Source organism: Struthio camelus, chromosome 2 (assembly GCF_040807025.1).
Source record: "Struthio camelus isolate bStrCam1 chromosome 2, bStrCam1.hap1, whole genome shotgun sequence".
In the NCBI taxonomy this organism is placed as follows: Eukaryota; Metazoa; Chordata; class Aves; order Struthioniformes; family Struthionidae; genus Struthio; species Struthio camelus.
The window spans coordinates 27263080-27290013 of NC_090943.1; the positions used below are offsets into that span (position 1 = coordinate 27263080).

General features: G+C 38.9%; 2 protein-coding genes across 9 annotated transcripts in view; both read right to left on the reverse strand.

Moving 5' to 3' along the window:
- LOC104143686 (1-aminocyclopropane-1-carboxylate synthase-like protein 1) overlaps nucleotides 1–12736 on the reverse strand; it is a 22509-nt gene extending 9773 nt beyond the window's left edge. For 2 of the 4 annotated variants that reach the window (XM_068934813.1, XM_068934812.1), the window contains exons 1-10: nucleotides 11983–12144; nucleotides 11822–11881; nucleotides 10859–10929; nucleotides 9947–10016; nucleotides 8669–8735; nucleotides 7305–7402; nucleotides 6581–6658; nucleotides 3707–3807; nucleotides 1807–1893; nucleotides 578–623 (exon numbers count right to left, since the gene is read on the reverse strand). In XM_068934813.1, coding sequence (XP_068790914.1) covers nucleotides 578–623; nucleotides 1807–1893; nucleotides 3707–3807; nucleotides 6581–6658; nucleotides 7305–7402; nucleotides 8669–8735; nucleotides 9947–10016; nucleotides 10859–10929; nucleotides 11822–11881; nucleotides 11983–12144 — 840 coding nt within the window. The other 2 variants (XM_068934814.1, XM_068934815.1) reach the window with 2 other exon arrangements.
- A 4535-nt stretch (nucleotides 12737–17271) lies between these two features.
- The window catches only part of PEX1 (peroxisomal biogenesis factor 1), a 28607-nt gene continuing 18944 nt past the window's right edge, over nucleotides 17272–26934 (reverse strand). For 2 of the 5 annotated variants that reach the window (XM_068934824.1, XM_068934823.1), the window contains exons 16-24: nucleotides 26559–26693; nucleotides 25905–25969; nucleotides 24883–25025; nucleotides 24701–24804; nucleotides 23412–23588; nucleotides 21650–21880; nucleotides 19929–20126; nucleotides 19459–19589; nucleotides 17272–17815 (exon numbers count right to left, since the gene is read on the reverse strand). In XM_068934824.1, the coding sequence (XP_068790925.1) occupies nucleotides 17731–17815; nucleotides 19459–19589; nucleotides 19929–20126; nucleotides 21650–21880; nucleotides 23412–23588; nucleotides 24701–24804; nucleotides 24883–25025; nucleotides 25905–25969; nucleotides 26559–26693 (1269 nt within the window). In that variant the 3' untranslated portion in view covers nucleotides 17272–17730. Of the gene's footprint in view, nucleotides 18261–19458; nucleotides 19590–19928; nucleotides 20127–21649; nucleotides 21881–22445; nucleotides 22628–23411; nucleotides 23589–24700; nucleotides 24805–24882; nucleotides 25026–25904; nucleotides 25970–26558; nucleotides 26694–26934 lie in introns of those variants that run through there. The other 3 variants (XM_068934826.1, XM_068934825.1, XM_068934827.1) reach the window with 2 other exon arrangements.

A 26934-nucleotide genomic window follows, 5' to 3' on the forward strand; every position in this document is an offset into this window, starting at 1 on the left:
AAAACAGAGGATAGAGTTTTTAAAGAATAAAATTGTTAGCCCAGTCTTGAAGCATTATGGGTTTCTTAGACAAACTGGTAACATTTTACACATGTTAATTATCTCCAGATATAGACAGCAATAACGAAAGAGAAGTTAGTGACTTTACTAACGTTGCCTTAGAGGCCAACAACTGAAAACAAACCAGCCTTATGCCCTTACTCTGTCCCCATTATATCTCACTGTTGTTTCTAAGCAGTCATCAGTTTACAGTTCCCTCCAAGACAAGAAAAGGCAGAATGCTACAGACCTGAAATGTAATACGCTTCAACTTGCACTATGCTTCCCCCCACCAAACATGGCAACCAGTAAGTCAGTACAATGCCTTTAATACACAAGCATTAGTTGTTCCTATTAAGTAGGTCACAAAGTAAACTCCGTGCTTTAACAATTTGCACACCACTGAAGAAGAAAATAAATAAACAAACAAGGAGAAACGCAGTTTGGCACCTATAATACAAATTATGTTGGAATAGTCCGAGAAATTTTTGTGGAAAAATATCATAAATTAAAACACAAACATAATATATCGACCTACCTTGCTAAAACCCCACATAAAATGTGTCCGTTCTGGATCTGGTACACTGAATGAGAAAAGAGGAAGTTAAAAAGAACTGCTGTTATAGAGGAACAAATTACACAGGCTACAAAAAATTTAAAATATGTAAAATTACAGTATATTCTTAGTAAAATTAGTATTCCTTTAAAGTGATATGACTTTTTTTTCCAGAAATGTTGTAACAAAACTTTACACATGTTAATTCTCACACACACATACACAAACAGAAAAGAAAATGATGTGTCCTAAGACACAATGGTCCAGTTAAAATTGCCAGATTCCCATTATAGTGATCAAACGCATAATGAAACAAAAATAGTATTTCCATAAATGGTGCAAAATGGCTCTTGATGGAGAAGAATTCTTTGCTCAGCTATGCTGCATTTCAGTCTACGAAAGGCAGAATTGAGCATTTTAGGCAATGTACTTACATAGTGTGGTGCAACTAAACTAATTACAGCTCAGAGGACTATTTGAAGAAGATGGCTTTTCTCCTTTGTGTAACTTTTTGTGAGTAGGTCCAAGGCTGCAGATTTCCTCCTTCAGACACATGAAACCGGGTGAATTTTCATAGTAACAAAAGTATTTTGATTTTATGGTTCTTATTGGTTCATTTATGCTTTGTGTTCTTGTACGGGTAAGACAATATCCGCTCACTCCCTGTGCTTGGTGGTACTTGGATGGACTTGGAAATTCACCATCAGTGTGAAACTTATGCAGTTATACAAAGACAATCAGATAGTTTTGGGAAAGAAGTTTCATTAGTCAGATACTAATAGCCTAAATATTCTTGAAACATTTATTTTTTCATCCTCTGTGCCAGGAAGCTAATAGCCCAGCAACATACTAGTCAGGAAGGAGACTCACTCATAGTAGGCAACCTGCGCAACTTCTAGCAACATCATCAGCATTACAGTGAAATCCTTACACTGTGTAACAGGAAACCACAGAAAAAAGCAAAGTGGCAAGATGACTAAGGGCTTTGTCTATTTGTGATTGTTATTACTACATTATGCACATCATCTGGAAGCATGAGACCTACCATTTCAAGCAGACTGTGAAGAACATCTCCTGTATTAACGAGGCTCATAGTTGCAAAGGTATGGACGTGAGTTAGTTGTATTGACTAACCAGAAGTTTGAAAAAAATGGCATGGGTTCTGTTTAGGATTAACTGTCTTCCAATCCCTGCTGAGAAATCACACTTACCGCTCTAAGCTAAGAACACTGGTGAAGGTGCTGTCACCATACACAGACAGCATGTATATTTCATCCATGATTACATGCAATTCATATCTACGCACAGAAAAATACAGGTATATTAACACATTTAAAAGAAAGGTCTTTTTGCACACACACACACACACACACACACACACACACATATATATATATATATATAAAAACTACTGCCATGGCAAAGTACCCATAAACATACTTATTTGCTATTATATTCACCCTACAAGTTTTACCCCCAAATCAATTCTTTTTACGGTCACAAGGCATGCTGTAAGCTCTTGTGCATCACCATCTGCTTATACATGTTTGATATTTCTCAGCAGCAATAACATTCCAGTCATCTGAAATACAGTCTGACTGCATGCTCAGTCCACTGGTTCTCAGGATTATGTGTAGTCCCCACCCAAACCGTATTTAAAATTTCAAACAAACAGAACTGTATATAACAGTTCTCTTTACCCTACAAGACTTATTCAGCGAGATTTGAAAACAAATGCAGATTTTAGATTAAGATCACTTAAGATAACTCTCTAATACACTCCCGCTGTGAATGCCACAACAAACAGCAAGCCATCATACAAGTGTCATACTTGATACTAGGAAGCCTTGGGCATATTCGGAAATAGCAAATAAGTGGCAGAATGCTTTAAACACCCAAGTAGCACAGGCACCTCAGTCTAACAAAACCTCATTTAAATCCACTATTGACTTCTATTTTTCTTTTTAAAAAGGAAGCTTGGTTGCAGAACAGCTTTTACATTAAAAATACAGTTATTTTTTTCTAATCATTATCCTCTAACATTTTAGTACCAGCGTTAAGTTGGTTGCATCCTGAAATCCATGGACCGTGCCAGGAAAAAGACACATTTGCCATTTAAAAAAAACTGGTAACTGGAAATAGTACATTGAACTCTAGCAACCTCCACTGTTGTTTCTATGAAAAGAAAAAACATGCCAAAAATGCAGGAACATTACGTTATTCTGTTTCAAAATAAAATAAACCAGCAGGAATCTTTGGTAAATAATGAACAATTAATACTAACCTACTCTATTTAAGATTGTCAGAAACTATCCAAGCACTGTTAGATTTCTGAAGTAGGTACAGAGTTTAGCAGTCATGCTTTGGCAAAAGCTCAATGAAATAATAAAGATATACATTTTTCCAGAAAAAAAATTCAGATGTTTTTCAAAAGGTAATACTTTTTCTCTGACAGTCCCCAAAGGAGTCAGGAGATTGTTAGGGCTTAGAAAGCAGACTCCGAGCTGGGCAAAGATAAAGGATGGGGAATGGGAAAGAGACATCTTGGAGGTATCTTCCTTTGAAGGAAAGTGAATTGCTTATAAATCTCGAATTCAAACTAAGTAGGTATAAAAGATACTTAGACACTTCAGACAGTTAAATTACTCTTGGACAATTAAATTACTTCCCCCCCCCTCCAATATCAAATTTTATTATTGTCTTATTTTGATAATGTTTCAAGTGATAGCACTAGCCATATTGACATTTTTTACTGCTAAAGACTTTGGTAATCACCTGTTGTCATGCATCAAAGCAGGTTAATAGAGAAATATTGTTAAGCAAATAAAAAGCTTTAGTAGTTTAAATCACACATAAAAAAATCCCAAAGATATCTCATTCAGAAACACATTGCTGGACCCCAGTTTAAGTAATGTATTTTAGCATTCCCAGAAAGGCCAAATAAAAAGGATCGTTACAGACGAAACCTGACCAGGACCCTGTATCCTGCCTCCTGGCAACACATACAAACCAAAGAACAGGAGATCACCAAAGGCGATTTTTTTTTTCTCATTACTGCTCTATTGCATAAAGGAAAATTAAATAACAAACAAACAGCACTAGGACTCAAACCTGTGCGCAAACTCTAGACACTCTTTCAGTAACTGTGCTGGGTAAACGTCCCCTAACGGATTGTGAGGGTTGATCAGGATTAATGCTCTGACTCGGATACCCTGGAAAAAGAAAAACTGATAGTCGGAGATGCCAATGATGTCAAACAAAGGACTCTCAAGGATGCAAGCTAGCCAACTCTTCAGTGAGGAGCTGCTTTTGAAAATTTTTTAATTACACGTAAACAGATGTTTTAATAATTAGCATACAGAATGAGGTTCCAGCCACACATCTCATTTCAGAACTTATCCAGTACTACCCCCAGAAACATACTGAATAGTTTATTAGCAAATGAAAATCAGGTTAACACTCTCATAAAAAAAAAAATCTGTGTCAGCAGGCAAGACTATGATGTTGTAGGGATCAGCATTTACTCTCGGTTCTGCAGGCATACTTCCAAAATAGTTTTGACAGGACGGAGCAAGGTTACTGTGGATATACATTGGGAAAGCTGAACGGAATTTGGATGCTCACGTCCTACAACCTGCCAAGCAATTCATTTTTTACTGTTGATTTTTTTTCTAAACAAGTACAAGACTCTGCAGAAGTCAAAGGCTGAAAGTGCAATGCCTTGGTGTTCCGTCAGAGGTGCAGAGGGATGCAAGGAGATCTGGGTAAAGAGTTTTCTCCACACTGTTATATAAGATTGTAAATATTCTACTGTGCAATGAGAAGAGTCCCACGTGATCAAAAATTAGATTACAAGTACAAACATAACTCATATTTTTAACTCTACAGGTGTATCTCAAAATCATATATTTTCTACTTGGTAAAAAAAAAAAATCTTTAATGTATATTAACATAAGCTATTTTCAACAAAGATATTTTTATTGTGCATAGTCAAATACTGTAACGGTTACAGCAGGAACTTTCAAGAGTTAAACCCTATCAACATGAGGAATTGCCTTATTACTTCATGTTTGGGATAAACTTGAAATTAAATTAGTATTTTTATTTCCTCCTCCAAAGGAGGATTAGCTGCAAAGAGCAACTCCAGAGGAACTCCAGGAAAAAAAAGATCAGTTATGAGGGAGCACTCATATTAGCTCTCCCCTCAATGTATAATTTGTTTGAACATTTACGGGTACGGTGAGCAAAAACCAAACAAGAAATTAACTTTCAGTTTTTGCCTTTGGTTCCAGGCACAGAAAGAAATTACTTGAAAACAAGTGAAAATGTAAATACAAAGTAATAATAGCTTTTCCACAAGAACTCCTTGCTTGGATATCATCCTTATGCAGTGAAGTTCGTTTTTTGCAGTTGAGCATATTTCACATCTGACATGTATTAAGTAGCAGAAGATGCTGAGTGAGGAGTTAGTGTTCATAGGGCCAGCTGCTGTGGGATGGTAGTTTCTCAACTGCTATTTTAGTATAGTTCCTCCAGCTATTTACTATATTACATGCATACAGTTGTCTGTAATATTAACCATGAGAACAGCTGCAGCTCTTGAAGGATGACAGAGACATGCAGATCTCTAAAGAGTTAATCTGCCTTGTGATCCAGCATTTTGCCCAGACAGTTCACATTTTGATAGTCACAGTAGCAGAGCTTGGGTGCTAGCTAAATGCCTTTGCTAAGATCCAGTGACAACTTGTCCGAATCCTCGATCTCACATAGACCGGCATGGGCACAGAAGATGGCACAGACGTACGGATCATGTCTAAACACAAGCGGCGTGCTGACAGAGCAGTTCAGCTAACTAGGAGAGCTTCAACATATCTAAACCAAACCAACCAAACAAAAACTCCCAAATCAAAACAAATAAAACCCCAAAACAATTTTTTGCACGTTTGTATGTATTCAAAATACCCACTTTTTTAATGTGACCCTACTTAAAATACTGCCCTTTACAACTGACCTTACTTGTATGCTTTGCTTACTGTCAAACCTCATTTTCTGTCCTGGATGAGGACACAAGAAGTCTATTTCTTTGACCTGTTGTTTTGAAAACATTATTAATAGCACTACCGCTGCATTTTTGGTAAAATGTTTCACTGTTCATCCTCTGCTCTCTCTGCTGGATCTTTATGAAGAGGAAAACAGACAGTTGAGTTTAAGTACATTTACAATTTTCCATGAAGTCTGTGGATAACGAACTTCAACATGATGAGAATCTCAAACATTTTGGCTGAAATAAAAACTATTGAACACTATTCAATTGTAATGGACACTCAAAAACAAAACTTTTGTTAAGTAATGCAGTTCCAAAAAAAGAACAAAGTATTGAAAAAAAGGTCATGCCATACAATGCTACAAATAATATTTATACACTGCTGACGAGAATAAAAGCGCTGAAAATGATAAATTAAGTATTTTGAACTACTGAAGTTTCCTAAATTCTGGAAAAACTACCTTTTCCAAGGAGCCTCACTAGTGGAAGAATTCTTCCCCCTGCCCCTCGACTTTCCCATGACATGACAGTACGCGGCATTCAATCCTCCTTGCTGGCCGGAATCCAGAAGAAGCCCCTTCAGAATCCCACGAGACACATCTCTAATTAGCTGAATGGGTCACTGAAGCAGCATATTCTGTCCTCTTCGAGTCTGAACAGTGGGATAAAAACCCACTGAGGAAGAAGCTTGGTCTTGAACAACAAACTAAGATCTGCTCTTCATAAAATAGAGTAAGGGTGTTTCTCTTTATTTTATTATATTGCCCATACTACAAAATCAATTAAATTCCTGTTGCCACAGTTGGGCCCACCCCAGTTACAAGACTGTGAAAATTGGTACACATGAAAACGCGTAAGTGGTTCAGTGCTGGGAAGTTATGCTGCTTACAGAATAACTAGGAAAACATGAACAATCACAAATCATTTAATGCTATTCCTACCTGTTTTTTAGCTCTCTGTAGTGCAGCTTCCAATTTTTCAACTGTTAACTGGAAAGGGTGACTTTCTTCATCTGTCACCTTTAGAAAAAGAAAAAAAATCAACAAGAACAAAAAAATATGATGGTGAAAAAACACTCCTACCCAGTGAGAATATAATGGTCACTGGCTTTTAAAATAAGTAAGTTAAAAAGACCAAGCTGTTGATGGCACTAGCTCCAGGAGGGAAAATAGCAATCCAACAATATTATCATCACCTCAGAATCGGAAACCAAGACTATTCCTCTATAAATCAACTATTTTGTTTATTAAATGTTGTCCTTATCCAAGATTGTACTTTCAGTGGCTTGCAGAAGAACCTGTACACTTGAAAGCCTGTGTCATTTTCCCCTCCCTGACTGTATCACTTGGTTTTACAAAAGATACTACCTCCCTTTGCTTTGTTTCCCAGATTACTGAGCTTTCAAAGGGGAAATCCAGTGTTACACAGCCTATGTGGTAAATAAATGTTTCAGTGATTAAAGGAAAAAAAGTTTACAAAATGAACTTACTTCTAGGAGGGGTTACAGATCTGGAGCTCACAGATTATGACTCAGCATATCAATGCAGGGCAAAGTCCGTACAGAACGAATGTGATCCTGCACAGCTGATCACATCAGTCCCCTATCATGCTGCGGTCTGAAAAAAGGACAGACTACCTCTAAATGTGATTCAGAGACAGCTTTACCTCACTAGACAAGGGCACGTGAACAGGTTGTATTCCACCGTATAGCCATGTTTTCGAATTTATACCACCATAGTATGGAGTTGGAATAAGATAGCCATCTAAAAGTACAAAAAACAGAATTAACATTTCTCATGAGCAATTATTTCATCATAGCCTAGCAGACTAAACTGACAGCCTAAGAATTTGACATCTGATTTAATCTCAAAGCCACTAGTGTGGCCTAAAAACAATGTTTAAGCAAAATGGAAAATTTAGCATAAAATTTAGCAATCAACCTGAATTCTTTTCTGATTTTCTACCTTAACATTTGCAATTCCAGATTTGTTTTGATAGTCATATGAATTTGCAGTGCAAGGGAATGGACGTGATCCATGGACCTGATTGTTTTCTTTGTTCCTTTTTTAATCTTTTAAATAATAATGACAGTACCAGTCATGCTGTCCATATTTTGTTAACCCTAAATAAAACTCTCTGGTTTCACACCTTTTCTATCACCTATAAGTGGAAGTCATTGCACCACATAAGGTCCCCCGTAGTCCATTCTCCCTGCCAGGGGTTCTTGGCATCCAGTAGTAAGGTGCTACGGGGGGCACAGCCTCCTGTGCTGGAGGAAACGTTACTCCTCTTGCTCACCTTCCCTTTTTGGCAGGTCTTCACGGATTTCCCATTCCCTCCCGCACTACGCACCCGTTCTCCTTCCTTTATTCCAAACCAGACATGGATTTTCCCTTGCTGAGGTCTTTTTTCCCTTCTACTGTCTATTTCTGCTGAGAGCACCATGTTTCTCAGACCTCCAGGCCTTCCGCTTTGCCTTCCCACCTCTGCTTCCTCTTCACCACCTTTCTTACTTGACAAGGCACCCCTCTTTCGCTGCAACTCTACTCCCGTTTCCCAAATTCCTTTTACGTTTTTTCCTTACCCTGTTACCCAAATTTTCTCTGGGTGCCTGATTTCAACCCACTCCATCTCCCTCCCTTGTGTGCCTGCTCCCTGCAGCCTATATCGTGGTTCCCACCTCTTTTTCTCATGACCTCTCAACATGCACTTTGCCTTCTCCTGATGCTATTCTCCTCTTCCTATAAGCTATAGCTATATAGCTTGAGCTATGTAGCTCAAAAAGCTATAGACTGTGTCCCAGAAAGCAAGTGCGCCTGCTGATACCTCAAAAATTTTCCACTGTTCTAGAAATAATCAGAGGCCTTATTTCAAAGACGCTCTGCTGGTGACTAAGAAATACTATGAAGAAATACTATGCTTTGCTTCATTCAGCCAGTTATAATAAAAGTAGTCTGTCATAAGTCACCATACTATTATGTTCACTGCTAACTAAAGTTTTCAAATTAAAATAATCAGTTTTTACTCACCACCAGGGTCACATAATACAGTTGACAGGGTAGCAAAAACAGCACAACAGCCGCTCATAACAGTGATCTGAAAAAAAGTAGTACAAACGCACCTTAGCCGAAATACCAGTGCCGGTCTAGCTTGAAAGTAACAGTTAGATGACTAAGACAGATTAGTAGTAGTTTTACTAGGAGCCTGGATTGAAAAAAATATAGCTATTTAAGTACACTTTCTGCACTAGAAATTAGTGTTACATGCCAAGTTTAAGCTGGTCACACTACTAAAGTTAAGCTCTTCTTAAATATGTCATTGCAATCTCTCTTCCCATCTCCAGTCTAGGTTTGCCTAAAGAATTGAAAGGGATTGGTAACATTCCTGCAGGTTAAAAACTAAACGAAGCCCACAGTATTTTCAAGTTTTTGGGTTTGCGTTCACACCCCGTCAGTGACTCCAGTGAGACCTGCAGTTTGGCAAACACTTGGGACTGTTATCCACTGGGAATACTTCTTCCAAAATGTCTAGGATTGCAATATGATCTCTCTTTCTCTCCTTTCCCAGTTTAAAAAACTAAAGTCAAAGAAATGTTGGAGACGTAAAGGTCGGAGAGAGACAGATAAAGAAGAGAAACCTGCTTCTACCTTCCAACTGCTGGAGGAACTGAGCAGAAGACATTTCAGCTATAGTAAATACTCAATATCCATAAACAAGCAGAGAAGTCTTAATCATAAGGCAGCTACGAAATGCATGTATCAGCTGCATCTTTCACTGCACACGCCGCTCCGACCTAAAGCCGAAGCGCCACAAAAATGAGTTAGGACTGTTGCATTGGTATTTCTGCATGTTGTTGTCATGTATTAGGTTTAGAAGCTGTTCACAAGTCTTGAAACTACAGGAGAAGGGATCCTCCTTCGCACAGTTCATTGCTGCTGCTTTTGCTTTCTGCATTGCTGTGGAAAGGGAAGAATGCCACAGCTCTCTGCAAGTACTGCAGAACTTCTCCCCACGCCTTTTCCCCCCTGAGTCTGGCAATTTTCAGTTTACAACTCACAGCATGTAAACCCCGGCCTTATATTCAAAATAACATAGTGAAGAAGTCACACTATTACACCCCCTTCACGTTGAGTGCTTGACAGTTACATGTTGCCCACTTTTTCAACTAAAAATTACACTAATAAGACTTCTGTAAGTCTGGCATATATGCCCCCCTGCGGTATCTTGTTGACATTTGTGGTCTACAGATTTACTCATCTCTATCAGTGTAAGATAAATGGGATGCAAAGATCAAGCCCTTGTCTTACATGGTCTGGATTCAGTGCTTCTGCAGCTCTAGCGTAGTCTGTTAGAAATTTGGCAATTTCTTCTCTGAAGCTGAAATACAGAATTAAAGCCAACTATGTAATCACACGTGTCTCAGAAAAAAACCCAAAACACACACACAGAAGAAAGTTTACCAGAAATAGAACAAATGCGTAATACATACATAATACAAGGCTTACGAAAGCCTTGAAGACTGCTTTTCCCTATAGATTAAATGATATTATTTCCACAGATACCCAGCATGCTACAGTTCTTGAGGTAAAAGAACGTAGGTACCGTCTGTTACCTTGAATGACAGTGACTGTGACTCAACTAATATTTCTAGAAAAAAATAAGGAAATCAGGAAGCATCTTTGAGGCTGGGTAGAATCTCTTTTTGGAGCTAGGACAAGAATTTGGGCACCAGGAACAGTGAAACCTGAGTAAATGAATATTAGATCAGGAGAGACCTTCAACCCTAATGAAGGCAATGGTGGAGTTCTCACTGATCTTCCTGGAGCCAATACTTTATATCTACTTTTTGCAGCACACAGAGTCCCAGTTTATCCTTCACTAGGCCTAAAATAAATCATTCCAAGAAACTGTCGTGAGCTCTGGACGAACTGTCCATACATGCTCGCTTTCTTGCCAGCATGACAACGGGACCTTAGGAATTTTGGTTGTTTTTAGTACAGTAAAGGCAGGTGGAAAACAACAACAACAACAACAACAACAACAAAAATCCCGAGAAGCAACTCCTGAATAGGAAACAGAAAACGTGTCAGCAAGTCACTGACTAGGTCAATTCACCTAGCCTTTGGGTTTGCCAAAAACGGAACCCCACCCAGCTTGGCACAAGCCGTGACTAGCACTGAACACAACAAGCATGGAGAAGAGGGAACCCGACTTCTTACCTTTTAGTACCTTGTGTATCGGAATAGTGGAAAAGCTCAGGCTCCAGGTAATTCATGTCAGGTCTTGCGAGCTAATTACATAAAAGAGACATTCTGCAGAACAGTATATTCTTGGGCTTTTCTGTTCTGTGGTACCATATTTATTTTTAAAAAAGCATTTTTCAGTAACAGTGAGGAAGTGGAGAATATCACAGTTCATGACTTACGATTATGTTCCTATTTTGCACTTCTGTTTTTTAGTTTTAAGGTATTAGACAACAAAAACATTAAAACGTCATCAAAACAAAGGAAGAAAATAATGAAAGAAAGAATTATTTTTTGTTTGTTCTGTTCATTAAAATAAATCCTGAATATCGCACTGAGAAAAAGCATGCCAGCTGTATCTAGAGTACGCATTACTTTTGAGGTATGTCAAAACCCAAGCAAATCTGTCAGTATTTACAACATTACTTTTTAATTCAGAGATCAGTTTTGATTAGCTTTTCATCCAGCAGGAAACAAATGATCAGTAACCTTAACTTTTGGCTTTGCCACATCAGAAAAGTGAGCCACTTACTTTGCCCTCACAAATACACTTCTTGAAAGCTGCCATTCTCAGGCAATATTTTCTGTTAAAACAGGCACAGAAGCTTACGCGATTTCTATGTAAAGGTGAGAGAAGGCTAACACGTTCGATCAAATGTGAGTAAGGTTTAAGCAAAAAAATAAGATGGTTTTGGCTTTCAGCCAGAGGCAAGCTTTCAGTGTAAATATTGCCCTGCAAAGCATTTCCAGACGTGACACTTGAGCAGCGCACATAAAGCAGGCTTGTTGGTGAAAGCCGTTAGTCACAGCGCGGCCAGTGTGCTGGGGCAGATGTTACCTTTTCTGTGATAAATTATCTGTTAACCGGACGCCACAAAACTGTCAAGAACCAGCTGGCAGCTAAACCCGAACAGGAAGTCAGAAGGCAGCGACACTTACTCTCTCCTCTATTAAATCGAAGCAAAGTTTGTTCTCGCTTGTTCCCAAGTTCAGAATGCCCTGAGGGGAATTAACTGTTAGTGCAGCAGGGGAGCAGGAGGAGCAGAAACCGCCTCGGGGCGCCTCGGCCGGCCGGCGGCGCCCGTCGGCGGTGCCCGCACCTGAGGGTTGCGGTGGCCATCGAAGGGGTCCGCGGCGTAGAGGGCGAAGCCCTTGTCCAGCAGCCCGGCGGCGCCGGCGGCGATGCGGGCGCCGCGGGCGGACAGAGCCCCCGCCGGGGCCGGGGCCGGGGCCGGGGCCGCCGGGGCGCGGCCGCCGCTCATCCCCCGCCGGCCGCCGCCGCGGTGCCCGGTGCTGGCGGGCCGGCAGCGCTGAGCAGGCGGCGGCCGGGGTGAGTTAGAGCCAAGGAGAGGAGCCTGTGACCCACCGCGTTAACGCCCACCGCCTGCTGGCCAGATTTCTGCTGTAGGCCGGCCGTCTTTGGCGCGGCGGGTCCGGTCTGTGCTCGGTCCGGGAGAGCCGGAGCAGCGGCAGCGCCGCTCGGGCAGGACGGCGAGAAGCGCTCGGCGGAGGGCGGCGGGGAACCACCGCTTTCGCCCCCGCCTCCGCAGCAAGAAAAGGAGGTTTCAGCATCCTGACTGCGAAGTGTTTCTCTCTGTATCGATGTTTTTATACGCAGTCTTTTCAGCTGAGGACGTTTTGTCCTTTTCAAATTAAATCAGTATATCATTTGGATATTTTTGACACTCAGGAGGTGGCAAGGAACCCCGGGAAGAGCGGGCGTCAGAGAACGGGCGGCCTGCTAACTGTTGGCAACTAAAGCTTTACGCACCACAAAGCTCCTGCTGTAGCTTTTTGATATCTGAACAAGGTCACGCTGTTCCAGTTGCATAAACGCTTAAGCAGTGCTTTGACAAGATACAAGCAGCGTATTTAAGTAATATTAAAGTGACATGTATTATTAAGACATAATTTAGATTACTGTTCCCTGAAACTTGGCAAAGACTAGGGACATAGAGATTAGCATTAAATTTTTAACTAGTTCAGCTGAAGGATCCAAATATCTTCCCAACAGAAACATGCCACAAAATCACAAGGATGGTTTTAATCCTAGCTATGCTTTTACTGGGATTGTATCATGTGACATTGACAGGATTTTGTAGGTGATTTCAGATATTTGCCTGTTCTTCTGCAAAACTCTGATCTCTGACAGTACGAGAAACCATCCAACAACTCTATGCCCTTACTAGGCAGTTTTGGATGTATTAAATCCTCGTACCGATGTCCGTTTATCCGCTGGGTCTCCACAAGGTACCTACTGCGTTGCACCTAAGAGCTGAGCTTATATAAACAATGAAGAAAGAGGAGGTCTTCTTTTTGCACATAGGAGACCCAAGGTGATCTTTCTCCTGAGAGAAAGATCATGACTAATCATGATCTTTCATTCACGACTAAATTATTTCAACCAATTCAAGCTATTAACAAAAAAAAATTGTTTTGGAGATTAGCCTTGGACAGCGCTGCTAAGAGATCCAATCTACACTGGTTATCTAATAGCAGCTAATATGATGCAGCTGCTGTATAACATTACAGGAAGGCAGCATTCCTGGAAGGGTTAGAAAAGCTCCACCAGCTGCTAAAGGATATGGAGGAAGAATTTTCACACTTCATTTTTATTAGTCTGACTTACACTTGTGACCTGAATACCAGCTAACTGATTTAGCGTTTACCGGATACCATTCGAGGATCTGAAAGTATTTTATCCCAAGCCCCTCTGCTGCATCTCTGCGACTGCACTGCTACACATTTGTCAATAGATTTACGCTTCAGCATAGCTATTACAGATTGTTATCCTTCAGTCTATTTTAGAAATGGGAAAACTAAAGCAATTGTTCCTTGAAGCAAGATTTTTACACTTCCAATCACATTATGCATATGCTAATGCACAGAGGTAAATACTCAGGTAAATGACTTGCTTAAAGGCTGAAACAGAATTATGATAGAACCAATGTCTCAAAATGTTTGTTCCTGAGACAGAGCTGGATATTCGTTAATATACATTAAACTTAGTATATATGACAACAGTTGTACTGAAATAAAACACACTATCATGTGGCCAAGTTCCCATCTCCTTTGTGCTTCCAATGCAAAATACTTAACCCACGCCTACATCTGAAGCCAAGACTACGTCAACGGATGGCTCACTTTTAAGAGAGAGCATGTAACTGCAGCGAAGACGCTACAAAACTGCTGTAATGAAACGTGCTTGGAAGAAGTACTGATTTAAAATACCTCTGACAAACCACCTTAGCCCTGTCAGCTAAGGTTCTCAAGCGGGAGCTATAAATGGGTTATTCCCAAATGATTCCTGTGACAGAGGGAAGTGAATTCCTACCTGTCAATCAACACTAACAAACTGCAGTCCAGTCTCCTAGCTTCGTTCCGTAGGGTTAATGCTGCAAATACCAATATAATTCATGCAAGAGATTCCCTTCTTATTCTGGTCACTTCTTAAGATATTGATTGCTGTTCTGGCTCCCTGAAAAGGCTTGGCTCCCACCCTGCTATGTAAGCACAGTGTGAGGTTAGCAGATATTAAACAGCTAAATAAATTACCAGATCCTTATGTAATGATACAGCTTTTTATTAAAAAAAATATTTTTATAATAACTAAGAGTTACGAAAGAAATTAGAGAACAAGTAAAATAATAAAGTCATAATAATGAGAGTCAATTATGTATGATTTCATTTTACCCCCCCCCCCTTAATTTCAGTAAAACATCCTGTGCAAAATTAAATGCATGCAATGCAAGTCTTGAAATCTCAAAAGATTTCCTTTAGGGCTGGAGGAATTTCACCTTGCTTCCCTGATGCCAGAAGAGGGGGAAGACTCCCGGTACCTCTCTAAGCTTACCTTGTTCCACACAACATTTAGATTTGTTTGGCTGAGCAGAATACTTTTCAAAGCTAATGCAAATCATAAAATTTGTGCGAGTTCTAAGCAGGCTGTTAACAGTCATGCTCAACACACTGTCAAACTGAGTTCTAGCTGGTGACATCTATTATGAAACGTAACACGCATGTAATCTAAGCCTGAGCAGATGACGTTTCTCTTTGAATTTCATTTTAAACAGGTTAGGAAGTCTTTTCTGTTTTCTTTGGGAAAGGAACAAAGATATACAGTAAGTCTTTTGTGACTTTTTTACTGTACAACTGAAATTCTGTTTCCCAAACAAAAAAGTGATGTGTGGCAAAATAGCATAACAATAAAAGGACCTAACACCGTGAATGGTATTCAGTGTTCCTAAATCTTGGAAAAGTAAGTCTGGCAGGTTATGATTTTAGGAATTACCAAATCCCCTCAATATTCAGACACCTGAGCTTTTCAGTACAGTTAATTGCACTGATTAAATCAGCGTTTGGCAGAATTGGCCCTATTTATGTCATCGTTTGGCAGAAACTTGCTTTCAACACCTTGCTTTCAAAACAAATACTTTAGAACGCCGTGAAGCCATGTTTTCGGCTTTTTGTCAGTAGCCATCAAAAGATTCAACCTGTAACTTTGGATCATTCAATAATAGGTCTATTTTTGCAAGTTGGTATTTGAAAGATTTACCAGCTGCTTAGCAGTAAGTAGATAGCCCCAAACATAAATAGCGTTTACATTTAAAGCTGCCTAAACACTTTTAAAGAAAAATTATGGGAAGATACTGGAAATAAAGTTCCTACTAATTTTATATTCTGCTATTATTCCTCTATTATACTATATTAAGTGATAGAATCCCTTCCATGTTAGAAGCAAGATAAGTGTTCACATCTATATTTATCACTCATTTCTTCAGAAGTCCCTCAACTTCGAGGAAAGACTGGTTGGCAACTGAGGAAAGGTCAGTGACAGCTGACTATGTCAGCGACAACAGACAAGAGAAAAGAAAAAGCGACCCTAGGTTATCAACTTCTTGCACTCTTGGTAACAAATACACAGAAACACTGAATTCTGTAACACTTCAGGGAGCCAGAAATGAGAGACGAGATTAGTAGGGAGGTATTAGAAGCCATCCTGGGTGACTGACTCACTTCAAATTAGTCCACGGTTTCAGTCTAGTTCCACTAGAACTCTGTTCCATCATTATGTACTTTTTTGTTGACCATATAGCTGGTTGAATTATTTTATGACAGTGTAACCACCACTGCACCCCATTTTTTCCTTTTTCCTTGATGAGATGGAGGAGGCTTCGTGGAAAGCAGAGCAGCCAAAAGGCTCAAGCTAGATATCCACAGACTGCTTGGGGTATTTTCATGATCCACTGCAGCAGATATCCTCACTGCTTTATATCATATAAAAATATAAACTTCCTTATTGCCCCTTTTCACTTCTGGCACACCTCTTACTACCTGCCATTGTGAAAAAGTCTCCATTGACCAACAGATGTTTCCCACACAACACTTGTACAGAAGGGAATTATCGTCCATTTAGCTACAGATCTTATGCTCCCTGTATACTGGAATTATGCAACTCTATTAGAGCTTAGATATGTTTCATTTAAGTACTGTGCGTCTTTTAAAAAGTGATAGTAATGTAATTCAGAAGTATCACTGAAGATTACCTAACAACAACTGGTTATATATAGCGACCTCCTTTCATGGATCACATGATATTACCCAAGGCATCAGTCAAGGTTATGCACACATACCTGACTTAGTTCAGCACACTGGTGAAATTCCCTGCATGGAGAAAGGAAGAGGGCAGATTGAGTGCTGACAGGACCTCTGTGCGTGGCCTAACACAGACATACTTCTCTTCTTACCTTTACAATATAATTTTTGGTATTGAAATATAGTATGCTATTTTAAATGATTCTAAGTGTGAAGAGCAGTAAACACTATAATCATACGCTTAATATTATAATACGTTCTTGTAATTGCTGATATATATTTAAAACAATGAAATAAGGAACTGGAGCATATTTATAGTGGGACTACATAACAAAACATTTAAAAGAGGTTTGAGGAAGCCTACTACTAATACAACTGAAGTAATGGTCAGAGGGAAAACTGACTGTATTAACTGATCACAGAAAGGGTAATAACACCCAGTGGCCCAAAGCAATACAGGTGTGAAAAGGCAGCAGTGACTGCTATGAAAGAAGACTTAAAGAAAGAGGGAGAGAGAGAGAAATGAATGTTAACCTAATTACCTCAGGGAGGTACGTACCAGGGAAGAAGATAAGTAAAAACAACCAACCAACTCCCCCTGCTCCTCTCCCATACCGGTATTTGTAAAATGTATACAAAGTAGTTGTGAATAAGATAAACATTGGAGCGTTTCCAAACAGAGGTGCGCTTGAACAGCCTCCAAAATAAGTGACAGGGATAGGAAGGTTAGCTGCATCTCACAACAACTAGGATATTCTTTTGTATAATAAATAGTGGCAGAAGACAAGATGCAGTCATTTTTAAATTATTTTTATTTATTTATTTTTTAGACAGAACATATAAATGCTATGCAACTTGTAAAGATAGAGTTTTGATAAGTTTGCTTTATAGATTTGGAAAACATTTGAAGAAGATATGCATTTGATGTGAGGAAATAAACAGGGATGGGAAATCATTATTAGTTTCTGGCAATTGCATATTGATAAAAAAATCAAACTTTAAAATTTTGCAAGATAAACAACTAGACATAGCATAGCCAATGTTGTCTCAAGAAATTTAATCAATCTGTAGGAAGGAATTTTCTTCAAAATAAAATGTGAAATAAGTTTACAGCATTTAAAATAAACTTATCTTCAATTGCTGCATTAATAAATCAACATGAATATAAATAATCTGATCTACTTAATCGAATATCAGGCTCACATTTAACATTTCCAGTTACAGGTTCGCTATTACAAGCGTATTAAGAGTTACTATGCTAGTGTCACTTTTTGTCCTGGTCTGAATATTGAACCAACTTGTCCTTTCCTTTTCTTGGGATTCTGAAAATGATCATACCTGGAAACACAAAAAGATATTAGCAGCTTATTATGAAACACCTTTGTTTGCAAAGGCCTCTTCAGACACACATTAATGCAACAGAGAACCGCATAGTCTCACTGAAAGGAAGACTGCAGGTCTTCTCACACCAGATGATCATTGAGGATAAAAACCTTAAGTTTTCATTCACTAATTTAATCCAGAGAGTTTTCTGCTCTGTTATTTTTGGGGGGAGGTGGGGAGGGAGTAGGATGGAGAGGACCTGGTGGTATAGACTCCTGGGAAGCATGTCTAATTCTCCTCCTTTCCAGTCCCTTCCTTCTTTCCCCTACTGTAAAACCTACTTATCAGCTGAGGAAATCAACTCTTTAACAGTCTTCCTGTCCGAAGAACAAGGTGGTGAGATCACAGGACATCCTGACGGCAGCTTCCAACTTTTTCACTCCAGTCATCATTCTGGAATCTAAGGAGGCACATGTTCTCCTTTTCAGTAACACATGTCCACGCTTTTGCAGATTACTTTTGTATTTTTGGGGAACGTGTACTGAGGACTCAAAAACAACGTGTCTTTTCTCAAATACAGTACTACAATGTCCACTGCTGAGAGTCCAAAAACAGCGATTTGAAACACCCAGGGACTACTACACTATCAGAGCAGGCAGGACCTGGCATTAAGACTTAAAGAATCAACTCAAAAAAATTACAATAATCTCGTGAAGCTAAATCTATTTAACTAACACAATAACGAGAAGGCCACATAGTCAGCACACTAGCCATTGCAGATTTCATAATCTGAAGTCACAGAAGCTGGGGAAGACAAGTGCAATTTCCCTCATCTTTAAGCCTTTCGGAGGGAAGTGTGAGAACCTTGTGGGTGAAAGGAACATTCTCAAAAGCTACAACAAGCAGTATTGGAACTTGAGTACACAGGAGACAAATACCATATAAGCACCAAACAAGAACACTGATCCTCAAAAGAACAATTAAGTATTCATATGAATACTTAGACTAAATTAAAGTTATTTTAAGCTACTACAGAGAGTACTGACAACAGCTACGACATAAGCTAAGTCTGTTGCTACCCTGAATTTCTCCTCATTAACTTCTGTCTCATGCATGAGACAGTTATTTTCATTCTTAAAGATCTACTGTGCCTTTGAGAAAAATGTGCATCTTCCCCTAGCAACCTTGGAAATCAACTCCTAGTTTATTTTTATATAGAGAGTATTAACACAAAATAGTCTAAATGAAGGTATAGCTTAACTTTATAGAGCAGTCAGCAGGATCAGGAATATTCTGTGATTGTTTCCTTGTGCCCTCCTGCTTATCTCTCGTCTATTTAGCCTAAGTGCAGTTTGGGATAGGACCCACTCCACACACACCTTGTACTGGAATAGCTCATAACAATGCAATTGTGTGCTGCTCTGTGATAAGGATACTACATTGACAAAAACAATAAAATACAATGTGTTGGTGAAATATTCTTCCCTTCCCAGTATTTAACTTAGTATTTCTAGAGGAAAAAAAAAAAAAAGGCCATCTGGAGGAAAAAAAAATTGCCATCAAAAGCTATTCTCTGCTATTCCCAGCCTAATGAGTAAGAAATGGGAAATGACCTAATCTCTGCTGAATCCACAATTACTAAACATTTTTATACTTACAGCTCAGTAAAACTCTTCCAGTCATCTTGACTAATGGATGGTCTTATGCCCTCAAGTGCAGTTATCAGATGGGACTGGGTAATAACTAGAGCGTTCTTTGTGAGCACCGACTGATTAAGTGTGCTATCCTCCTTGAAAACAGACCCATCAACAGAAAACAAAAAGATTACCAAGAGAAAAAAAAGACAGCGACATGAATAGCAGTAACTTCGGAACTTTTCCATTATGTGTATAGTAAAATGTATTATATATACAATCATAGCTTCCCCCTCCTAGTATTAAGAATACAGAAATAATATTTTTTTTTAAACTACATGAACGTTAACATCTGGCTTATTTCCTCAGACTAGGTATCAATTATCTTTGCTATTATTATGTTTTCTTTGAGGTTTCTGCAGAAATAAGATATCAAGAAATGTGGGAAAACAACAGAAAAGTATTAAGATTAAATATGAAAAATATTGCCTTACTCCATTCTTGCTTCTGTAATTGGCTTTGACAGCATTGATTTCTGTCCTCAGCTGCTCTACTTGCTCCTGGCTATTTTCCCGGAAGCCTTCTTGAGAAGCTGTTCTAAGCATTGAAGGCTGTGATGATGCTGTGTCTCTTTGACTAGCGCTGGTTAAATCATGAGTTATGGAGTTTGGTCCAGACAAACACAAAGAGCTCTAAATTGACAACACAGAGAAATACATGAACTCATTATGGATCCAAAAGAGCAACTCCAAAAGAGCACTCCAGATTTGGTTCACTTTGTATACAAACTTAATTCAGTATAAGCTTGCTCCCACCAGAGTATGTTCTCTTAAAAATATGCCATATACTTATCTTTTTGAGGCAAGTTAGTTTTTTGAGGCAAGTTTTAGGTTAATTTACCAAGGTATTTGGGAAAATAAATTTTTCCATCTTTGGGAAAAAAAAAAAAATCAGATATTTTTGCAATGGCCTATCTCAAAAAGAATAAAGGTCTATTAAGTCTGTTCTTTTATTACCATATGAAAAATCAATGATTCTGCAATCTAGAAAAGTTTATGTAGTTAGCTTTGGAATGACTCATAATTTAAATATTCATTACCTGCAAATTCTCTGTGCACTTGATGAAATACGCAACTTTCAAGTTCAACAGTTTTAACAGATCAAAGTCTCTGCAACCTTGCTGAAGAACTTTGTTCACGATCATCAGTAATGCAAAATAAAACATACAAAAGCACCTTCCAAGACTTAGCAGTCAGCAGTTAGTTTTCCAGTGTCGAGATAAGTTATTTTTGGCTTTAACAATCCATGCAAGCCAGTTTTGAAAACAGGATTCTAACATCCTTGATAACTACTTGTAACTAATTAAAGTTCTAAAACAGATCTTCAAAACATATGTCCCGTGCATCACATGCAAGCTCTGAAGTTACCACCCGTTTACTGTCAGGAGCCCACAGGTAGCGTATTCCATTCAGCTTACCTGGCAGCCAGGAGAGACTAGCTGATCACGATGCGGGTGCTGCCTAGCCAGCCAGCACGCACCCATCTCCAGACCAGCCGCAGAACGTGCTGGTTTCTGGGCAATGTAATTCCACAACAGAAATTGTGCTTCTTAAGAGCAACAATGGAAGCCAAGACTTTTTTGGTGTTGTTGACACAACCTTTTGGTCACAGATTATCCGATTAACGCACAGTCTACTAGATACTGAAGGATTCTTGTTTATTCTTAATATTATGACCTAGAGAACTAAATAGTGACTGCTCAGTAATACAACTTTTTAATCCAAAAAAAAAAAAAAATCAAAACAAACTGTTTTAGTAATAAGCTTTGGAAGGGAACAAGCCATTATATCAGACAATAAGATTTAGTAAGGCGATAGTTACTTATTATGAAGTAATCAAGCAAATCAATTATGAAGTAATCAAGCAAACTATTTTGGATTTTAATGCAACAGTCCTGAACGGTTGTAGAGCAGTCCATATATTTTGTTAGAGAACATCCTGTCCTCTTCATCCCTACCTTAGGCCACAAGGTATAGAATGAAGACAATTTGAAGGACAAAGCAGACATAACTGTATTTATAAATTCATACCACTTGCCTCCTTCAGCTTCTCTGCTTCACAACTGATACTACAGCACTTAGAAAATTCAAGATATTTTATTTCCTACCACAAAAGTTTTGAAATAACTGCACGTTAGATAAAGAGATGAATTTACCAGTTCTGAAGGAGTTCCATTTCCTAGCTCTGATTCATAAGAGCTTCCAAAATAAAGACGATACATGTTGGACCTCGAATCTTCATGAAGCAACTCAGACATGTCTAGAGAAATCAGAGATTGCTCTAGCCCTACTTCTCCATCTGTCACTGAATCATCTGAGCCACTGCTGTGATTTAGGAAAACCATGGAAGAGAGACTGACATCACTGTCAGAACTAGAACCAAAATCCTGTGACAGAGTAAGAAGAGAACATTAGAGGTGTTAACTCTTAACTAATTGCATTGTGAAATAGCTTAACATATTTCATATATAACCCAAATGAAAATATCTATTTTGCAGTTGATTCCAGCAATCCTTCCTTCTCTGAGAAGACATTTCCAAATATTTTGCTGAGAAAATCTACTATCTCTAAGCAGAACTTACTGTCTTCAAAGTAGAACAATAATTCAAGGAGATAATCTTAAGGCTGTATTTATTTGCTGTGAACTGTCTCACTCATTAAGTAACAGCAAGCATCAAGAAATTTCATGTATGTTTTCTGTTGCAGAACCATATCACTTGAGGCTGGACCATTCCCTCCGAAGTAATGTAGCATCCTGTGTAAAGTGGTCTAGGAGACCGTGATAAGTCTACTTTTACAGCACTTAATTGCTGTACATACCTTTAGTCATGGCCAACACATTTCAAGTGCTGATATGGAAACTACAACTAGTTACTTAAGTCAGCAATACAGCATTTGGAACAAACGTCATATGGAGGCACACAAGAACTGGTAGCAGTATAAGGACAGATTAGACACACTGAACTACCCTCTTTGCCTGTGCCTGAAAGATGAACTGTCCTACCTTTAATAGTCTATTCCCATCTCTTAACTTCATATTATCCTTGTGCTGATGCTACAGTAGAGGGACGGTTAGGGGAGATATGCTGGAGATGCCTCTTAGCACTAAGAGGTGCATCCTCAGAGCCACATCCCTTGGCAAGAGCAGAGACAAAAAGAAGCTGAGAGACTGGCCCAATCCTTCCCTTTGACCCCCTGACTAGTGGAAGCGATGCCTGGCCCCTTCCCAGTTAGTACCAAAGACGGGTATTGACCACGTGAGGGGTGGTGGCTGAAGAGAGGAAAAGGAAAGGAGCCTGTTGCTCACAAGAAAGGTATGAGCTAAAGGTGGGATTCTGTACCTCAGAAGCAGGGGTATTAGCTGGTGCCTGGGAGACAAGCCAGAGCAGGCCTTGTAAGATACCACCAATCTCCCTCCACTTCTCTCCTGACTTCAGTTCACACTCAGTCTGCTGGAACAACTCCATAAAACCCACTGATCTCCCCCCTTCTCTACCCCTCAAAACATGTCACCTCAAAATTGAGTTAGCTGGCTGTTCCTAAAAAAAACTTTGAAGGCCATCCTTCCTATTGATCCTTGAGGTATTATCATACAAAAAGTGATGTAGGGATCGGCCTTGTCAATCATTCTTGCAACAATGACAGATTTAGCTAAAATAAATCTATTTTACATTAAATACTATTCATAAAATGATAAAAAGCATATTTCAGAAGCATTTAAACTATTTTTTGACACTATACTCGCATCAATCTGCAAACATATAGTAAGATTTTAATCCTCTCTATAGAAATACAGGAAAAGAAAATCTTACTAAAAGGTAATTCTGCTAAAAAGCTATGGGTAAAAATCAATCCTTTCAAACATATCAATGTCAAAACTAAAAGAATGGAGACATCTTTTATATCAGTTTTACTTACCTGTGGTAAGCCTGAACCCAAACTAGCATGTATGGCCTCTAATTGGGCGTTGTACAATAAGGCTTTTAGGTCAGCCCCTGTGAAGTATTCCGTTTTTGCTGCCAAATACTGAAAGTCTACATCATTTGCCAAAGACAGAGAATGACTGAGAGCTTTTAGGATTTCGTAACGTGAAGTCTATAAGATGGGAGGGGGGAAAAAAAAAAGTCAGTAAAGGTTATTCTATAGAACCTGTTTTTCTCTTCCTCCTGAGTGCTAGACAGTGCTTTGACTCTGTCCCTCACAAGCGGCTTCCCATCTGACTGAATATATTTTAAAAGAGATACTACCCTCTTAATAGTACACATAGGGGATACTATAAAGTAATCAATCTTTAAAATATAGGCATAAATTTTGTTACATATTCTTTAAGTGTTTAAGAGAAATACTAGCAAACAGTATGTGCAGAGAAATACATGTCTCTAGTTATACAGTTAATACATGGGATTTTTATACAGGACATAAAAACTGAACTCTGCTTATATTTCCTTTAAAAAGAGACATATGGCTAAAGTGGAAAACACTTCTGTTCACTTGAATGACAATGCTCTAAAACAGAGGTGAAAAAAACTGAGAAGTGTTAGAATGTATCTACGTCCTTAGTGCATGGGATTATTTTCTTCATATATGTTTCAGAATGAAATTATGTGGTATTTGTTACACTTGTCAAATAACCTGAAAATGAACAGAGAGACACTGCACATATCTGGCTTCAAGTAAGCTTACTACACTCCAAATTAAACGTGGGTAAGAAGGGCATGATATGAATCAAACTGCTCTGAAATCCAGAGATCAGCTCAGAATGGTTACGGTTTATAACTTCAAGCAAAGACCAGATCCACTGGGCTCAAGACCAGATCCACTGGGTTCAAAATTCATGCTAGGAAGCAGAAGATGGTAAACACTGCTCTTCACCATATCCTATATCTATGTTCTTTCTGCAGACTAGTGCAGAAAGAACTACCTCCTTTATTTATTTATTTAATTTGCTATATCTGCAGGGACATCATGTGGTCCTGAGGATTGTGGTAAACATCCTCGTCTTGCCCTAGTTTTATACCAACCCATTGGCACGTGCCACTAAAAATCATTGGATTTATACTGTCTGTATAACTGGAGCTACATGATCAAGTCCACCTTGTTCAGGTTCAGTAATGACACAAAATACAAGGAAAAGGAGAATAAAGCCCATTGCTTTAATTACAGCCCCCAACCTTCCACCTTTAATGTGAAGCACTTTGTTTCCTTGCCTGATCAGGAGGTGGACAGTACAGGCACTTATCCAGTCGACCTGGCCTTAACAAAGCAGGATCAATCAAATCTGGGCGACTGGTAGCAGCAAGCACATAAACCCCTTTGAAAACCACAGAAAAATACCGTTAATATCTGCTAACCTCTTGCCTAAAAAGAGGGCATACAGATGAATTATTACCTTGTAAGCCTTCTACACCATCTAATTGAGTCAGCAGCTGATTAACCACTCGGTCTGTAACTCCTGTGTTGTCATGACCTCGGCGAGGAGCAATAGAATCAAATTCATCGAAGAAAACAATACAAGGCTTAGCTGCCTGAGCTCTAGAAGAAAACGCAATACTTAAACGCTGCTTAAGTTTGGGTCACAAGGAAAACTACTTAGAAATATTACAGGCAATTTCTTTTTGGTTTGGAAATAATTGTAGATACTGGAAAAGAACATCAGCCAGACATGTACTAAGACAGAGGACTGGAAATCTGCTTTCTGCAGAAACCAGATATTCTAATCTAGGAGGATTCCCATGCAACACTGTTCATTTTTATGATATGCTTCATAGTCACCGTTTCCTTTCTGAATTATGCAGTTGTTGTGTTAGTATACATGGAAACTTTAAAATCACATCACTGCAGATGAGGTCTTGGCTAAAGTACATCTAACAAAGACAGCCTACACTATAAACCACACAAAATGCAAATGATATACAGGGTATGTTTCTATTAGCAAGCAGAGAGGCCCAGTAGGAGCAGATCTGTAAAGTACAGCTGGCGCTGAGGACCCTAACACTAAGTCTAGTCTGGTCCTATGTACTGCTTATTAATGGTTAGAGCATGTTAGGAGGGCTCCTGGGTTCATCTGAAAGGAATTCAGGACAGTCTCCGAGATAGCTCTGTCTTGTGAGCCAAAGCACTGTAAATTAAGACAACTGGCAGACCGGCTTCAAAAGCACACTCCTGGTCTGAAAGGAAATGCTCTGTTCCTTTGGAAAAAAAAAATAAAAAGGGAAAAAAAAGATAAGAAGAACAGAAAAAAAGAAAAAAAGTCAAGTTGAGTTTGCTAAGACTTGAACATCTGGTTCAGCACGACTGACTATTTCAGATCCAGTGTCTGTGATCTAAGGCCATGTATTTCCTGGGACAACAATGTTATTTCTTGTACCTTGAACTGAAACTGATAACATTACAAATCTTTACAGAGCCAACCTGTTAAAGATATCTCTGACTGCTTGCTCACTTGCTCCAATATATTTGCTGAGCAACTCTGGTCCCTAAAAAATGGGAAAAGGAGAACATTCGTTATATGTTTCTTAGTTTCAACGTGTAATTCATTATCAGCATAGGTTTTACACACTAGAATGAATGTTATTGTAACCAAGGGAGTGGAATCTTAGCACGGGAGAGCAGAGGTTGCTATATGAGCCAAAGCAGCTTTGAATCATTCCAACTAATTCTCAAGTAATCAATTTCACTTTTTTACTGTAACAGAAAAAGTGTTACGTTATCACAAGACAGGGATTTACATTGTTTTTTTTTAAAAAATATATTTAAAACACATTGCCCAAATTGTCCCGTGAAGCCAAAAAACAGGATCTTTTTATTACAATTGGGAAACTAAGAATATCTAACAAATTTGTATATAATTCTGCCTAATAAATAGTTACACAAAAAAAGTCTCCATGATAATACTGTGAAGCTCCAAAATACAACTACTTGGATATCGAGAGACATACTACACTTTAAATGTGAGTTTCTTAGTTTGGCATTTTGCCTTCACATGCACATACCCAGAGCTGTTATGCTGAGTTATTCTATTTAGTTAATAAAATAAATCAAATCGGTCATTCAACAGCTTGTTACCTTGATGCCGATGAAATTCATTCCACTCTCTCGAGCAACTACTCCGGCTAACAGTGTTTTTCCTGTCCCAGGTGCTCCATATAGCAAAATTCCTGATCTCTGTCGTATTGGCAGGTTTGAAAATAATTCTGGATACTGGAAAAGAAGGTCACCGAGACGTGTTCTACAATAAGTGATTATTCTGCAGTGTGCTGTAATGTCACTAACTTATGTCTCTAGAGAACACCATTAATTTCTTTTATTCATGTTATTAACACAAGAGCTGATCGGGACTGTTGTTTCTTTCCTTGGGGCTGAAGTGGGTTCCTAGGCTTCATGGGAACTTAAAATATAAATACTGGCATTTTCTGCCAAGAGGTAACAGGACAGAATAGGG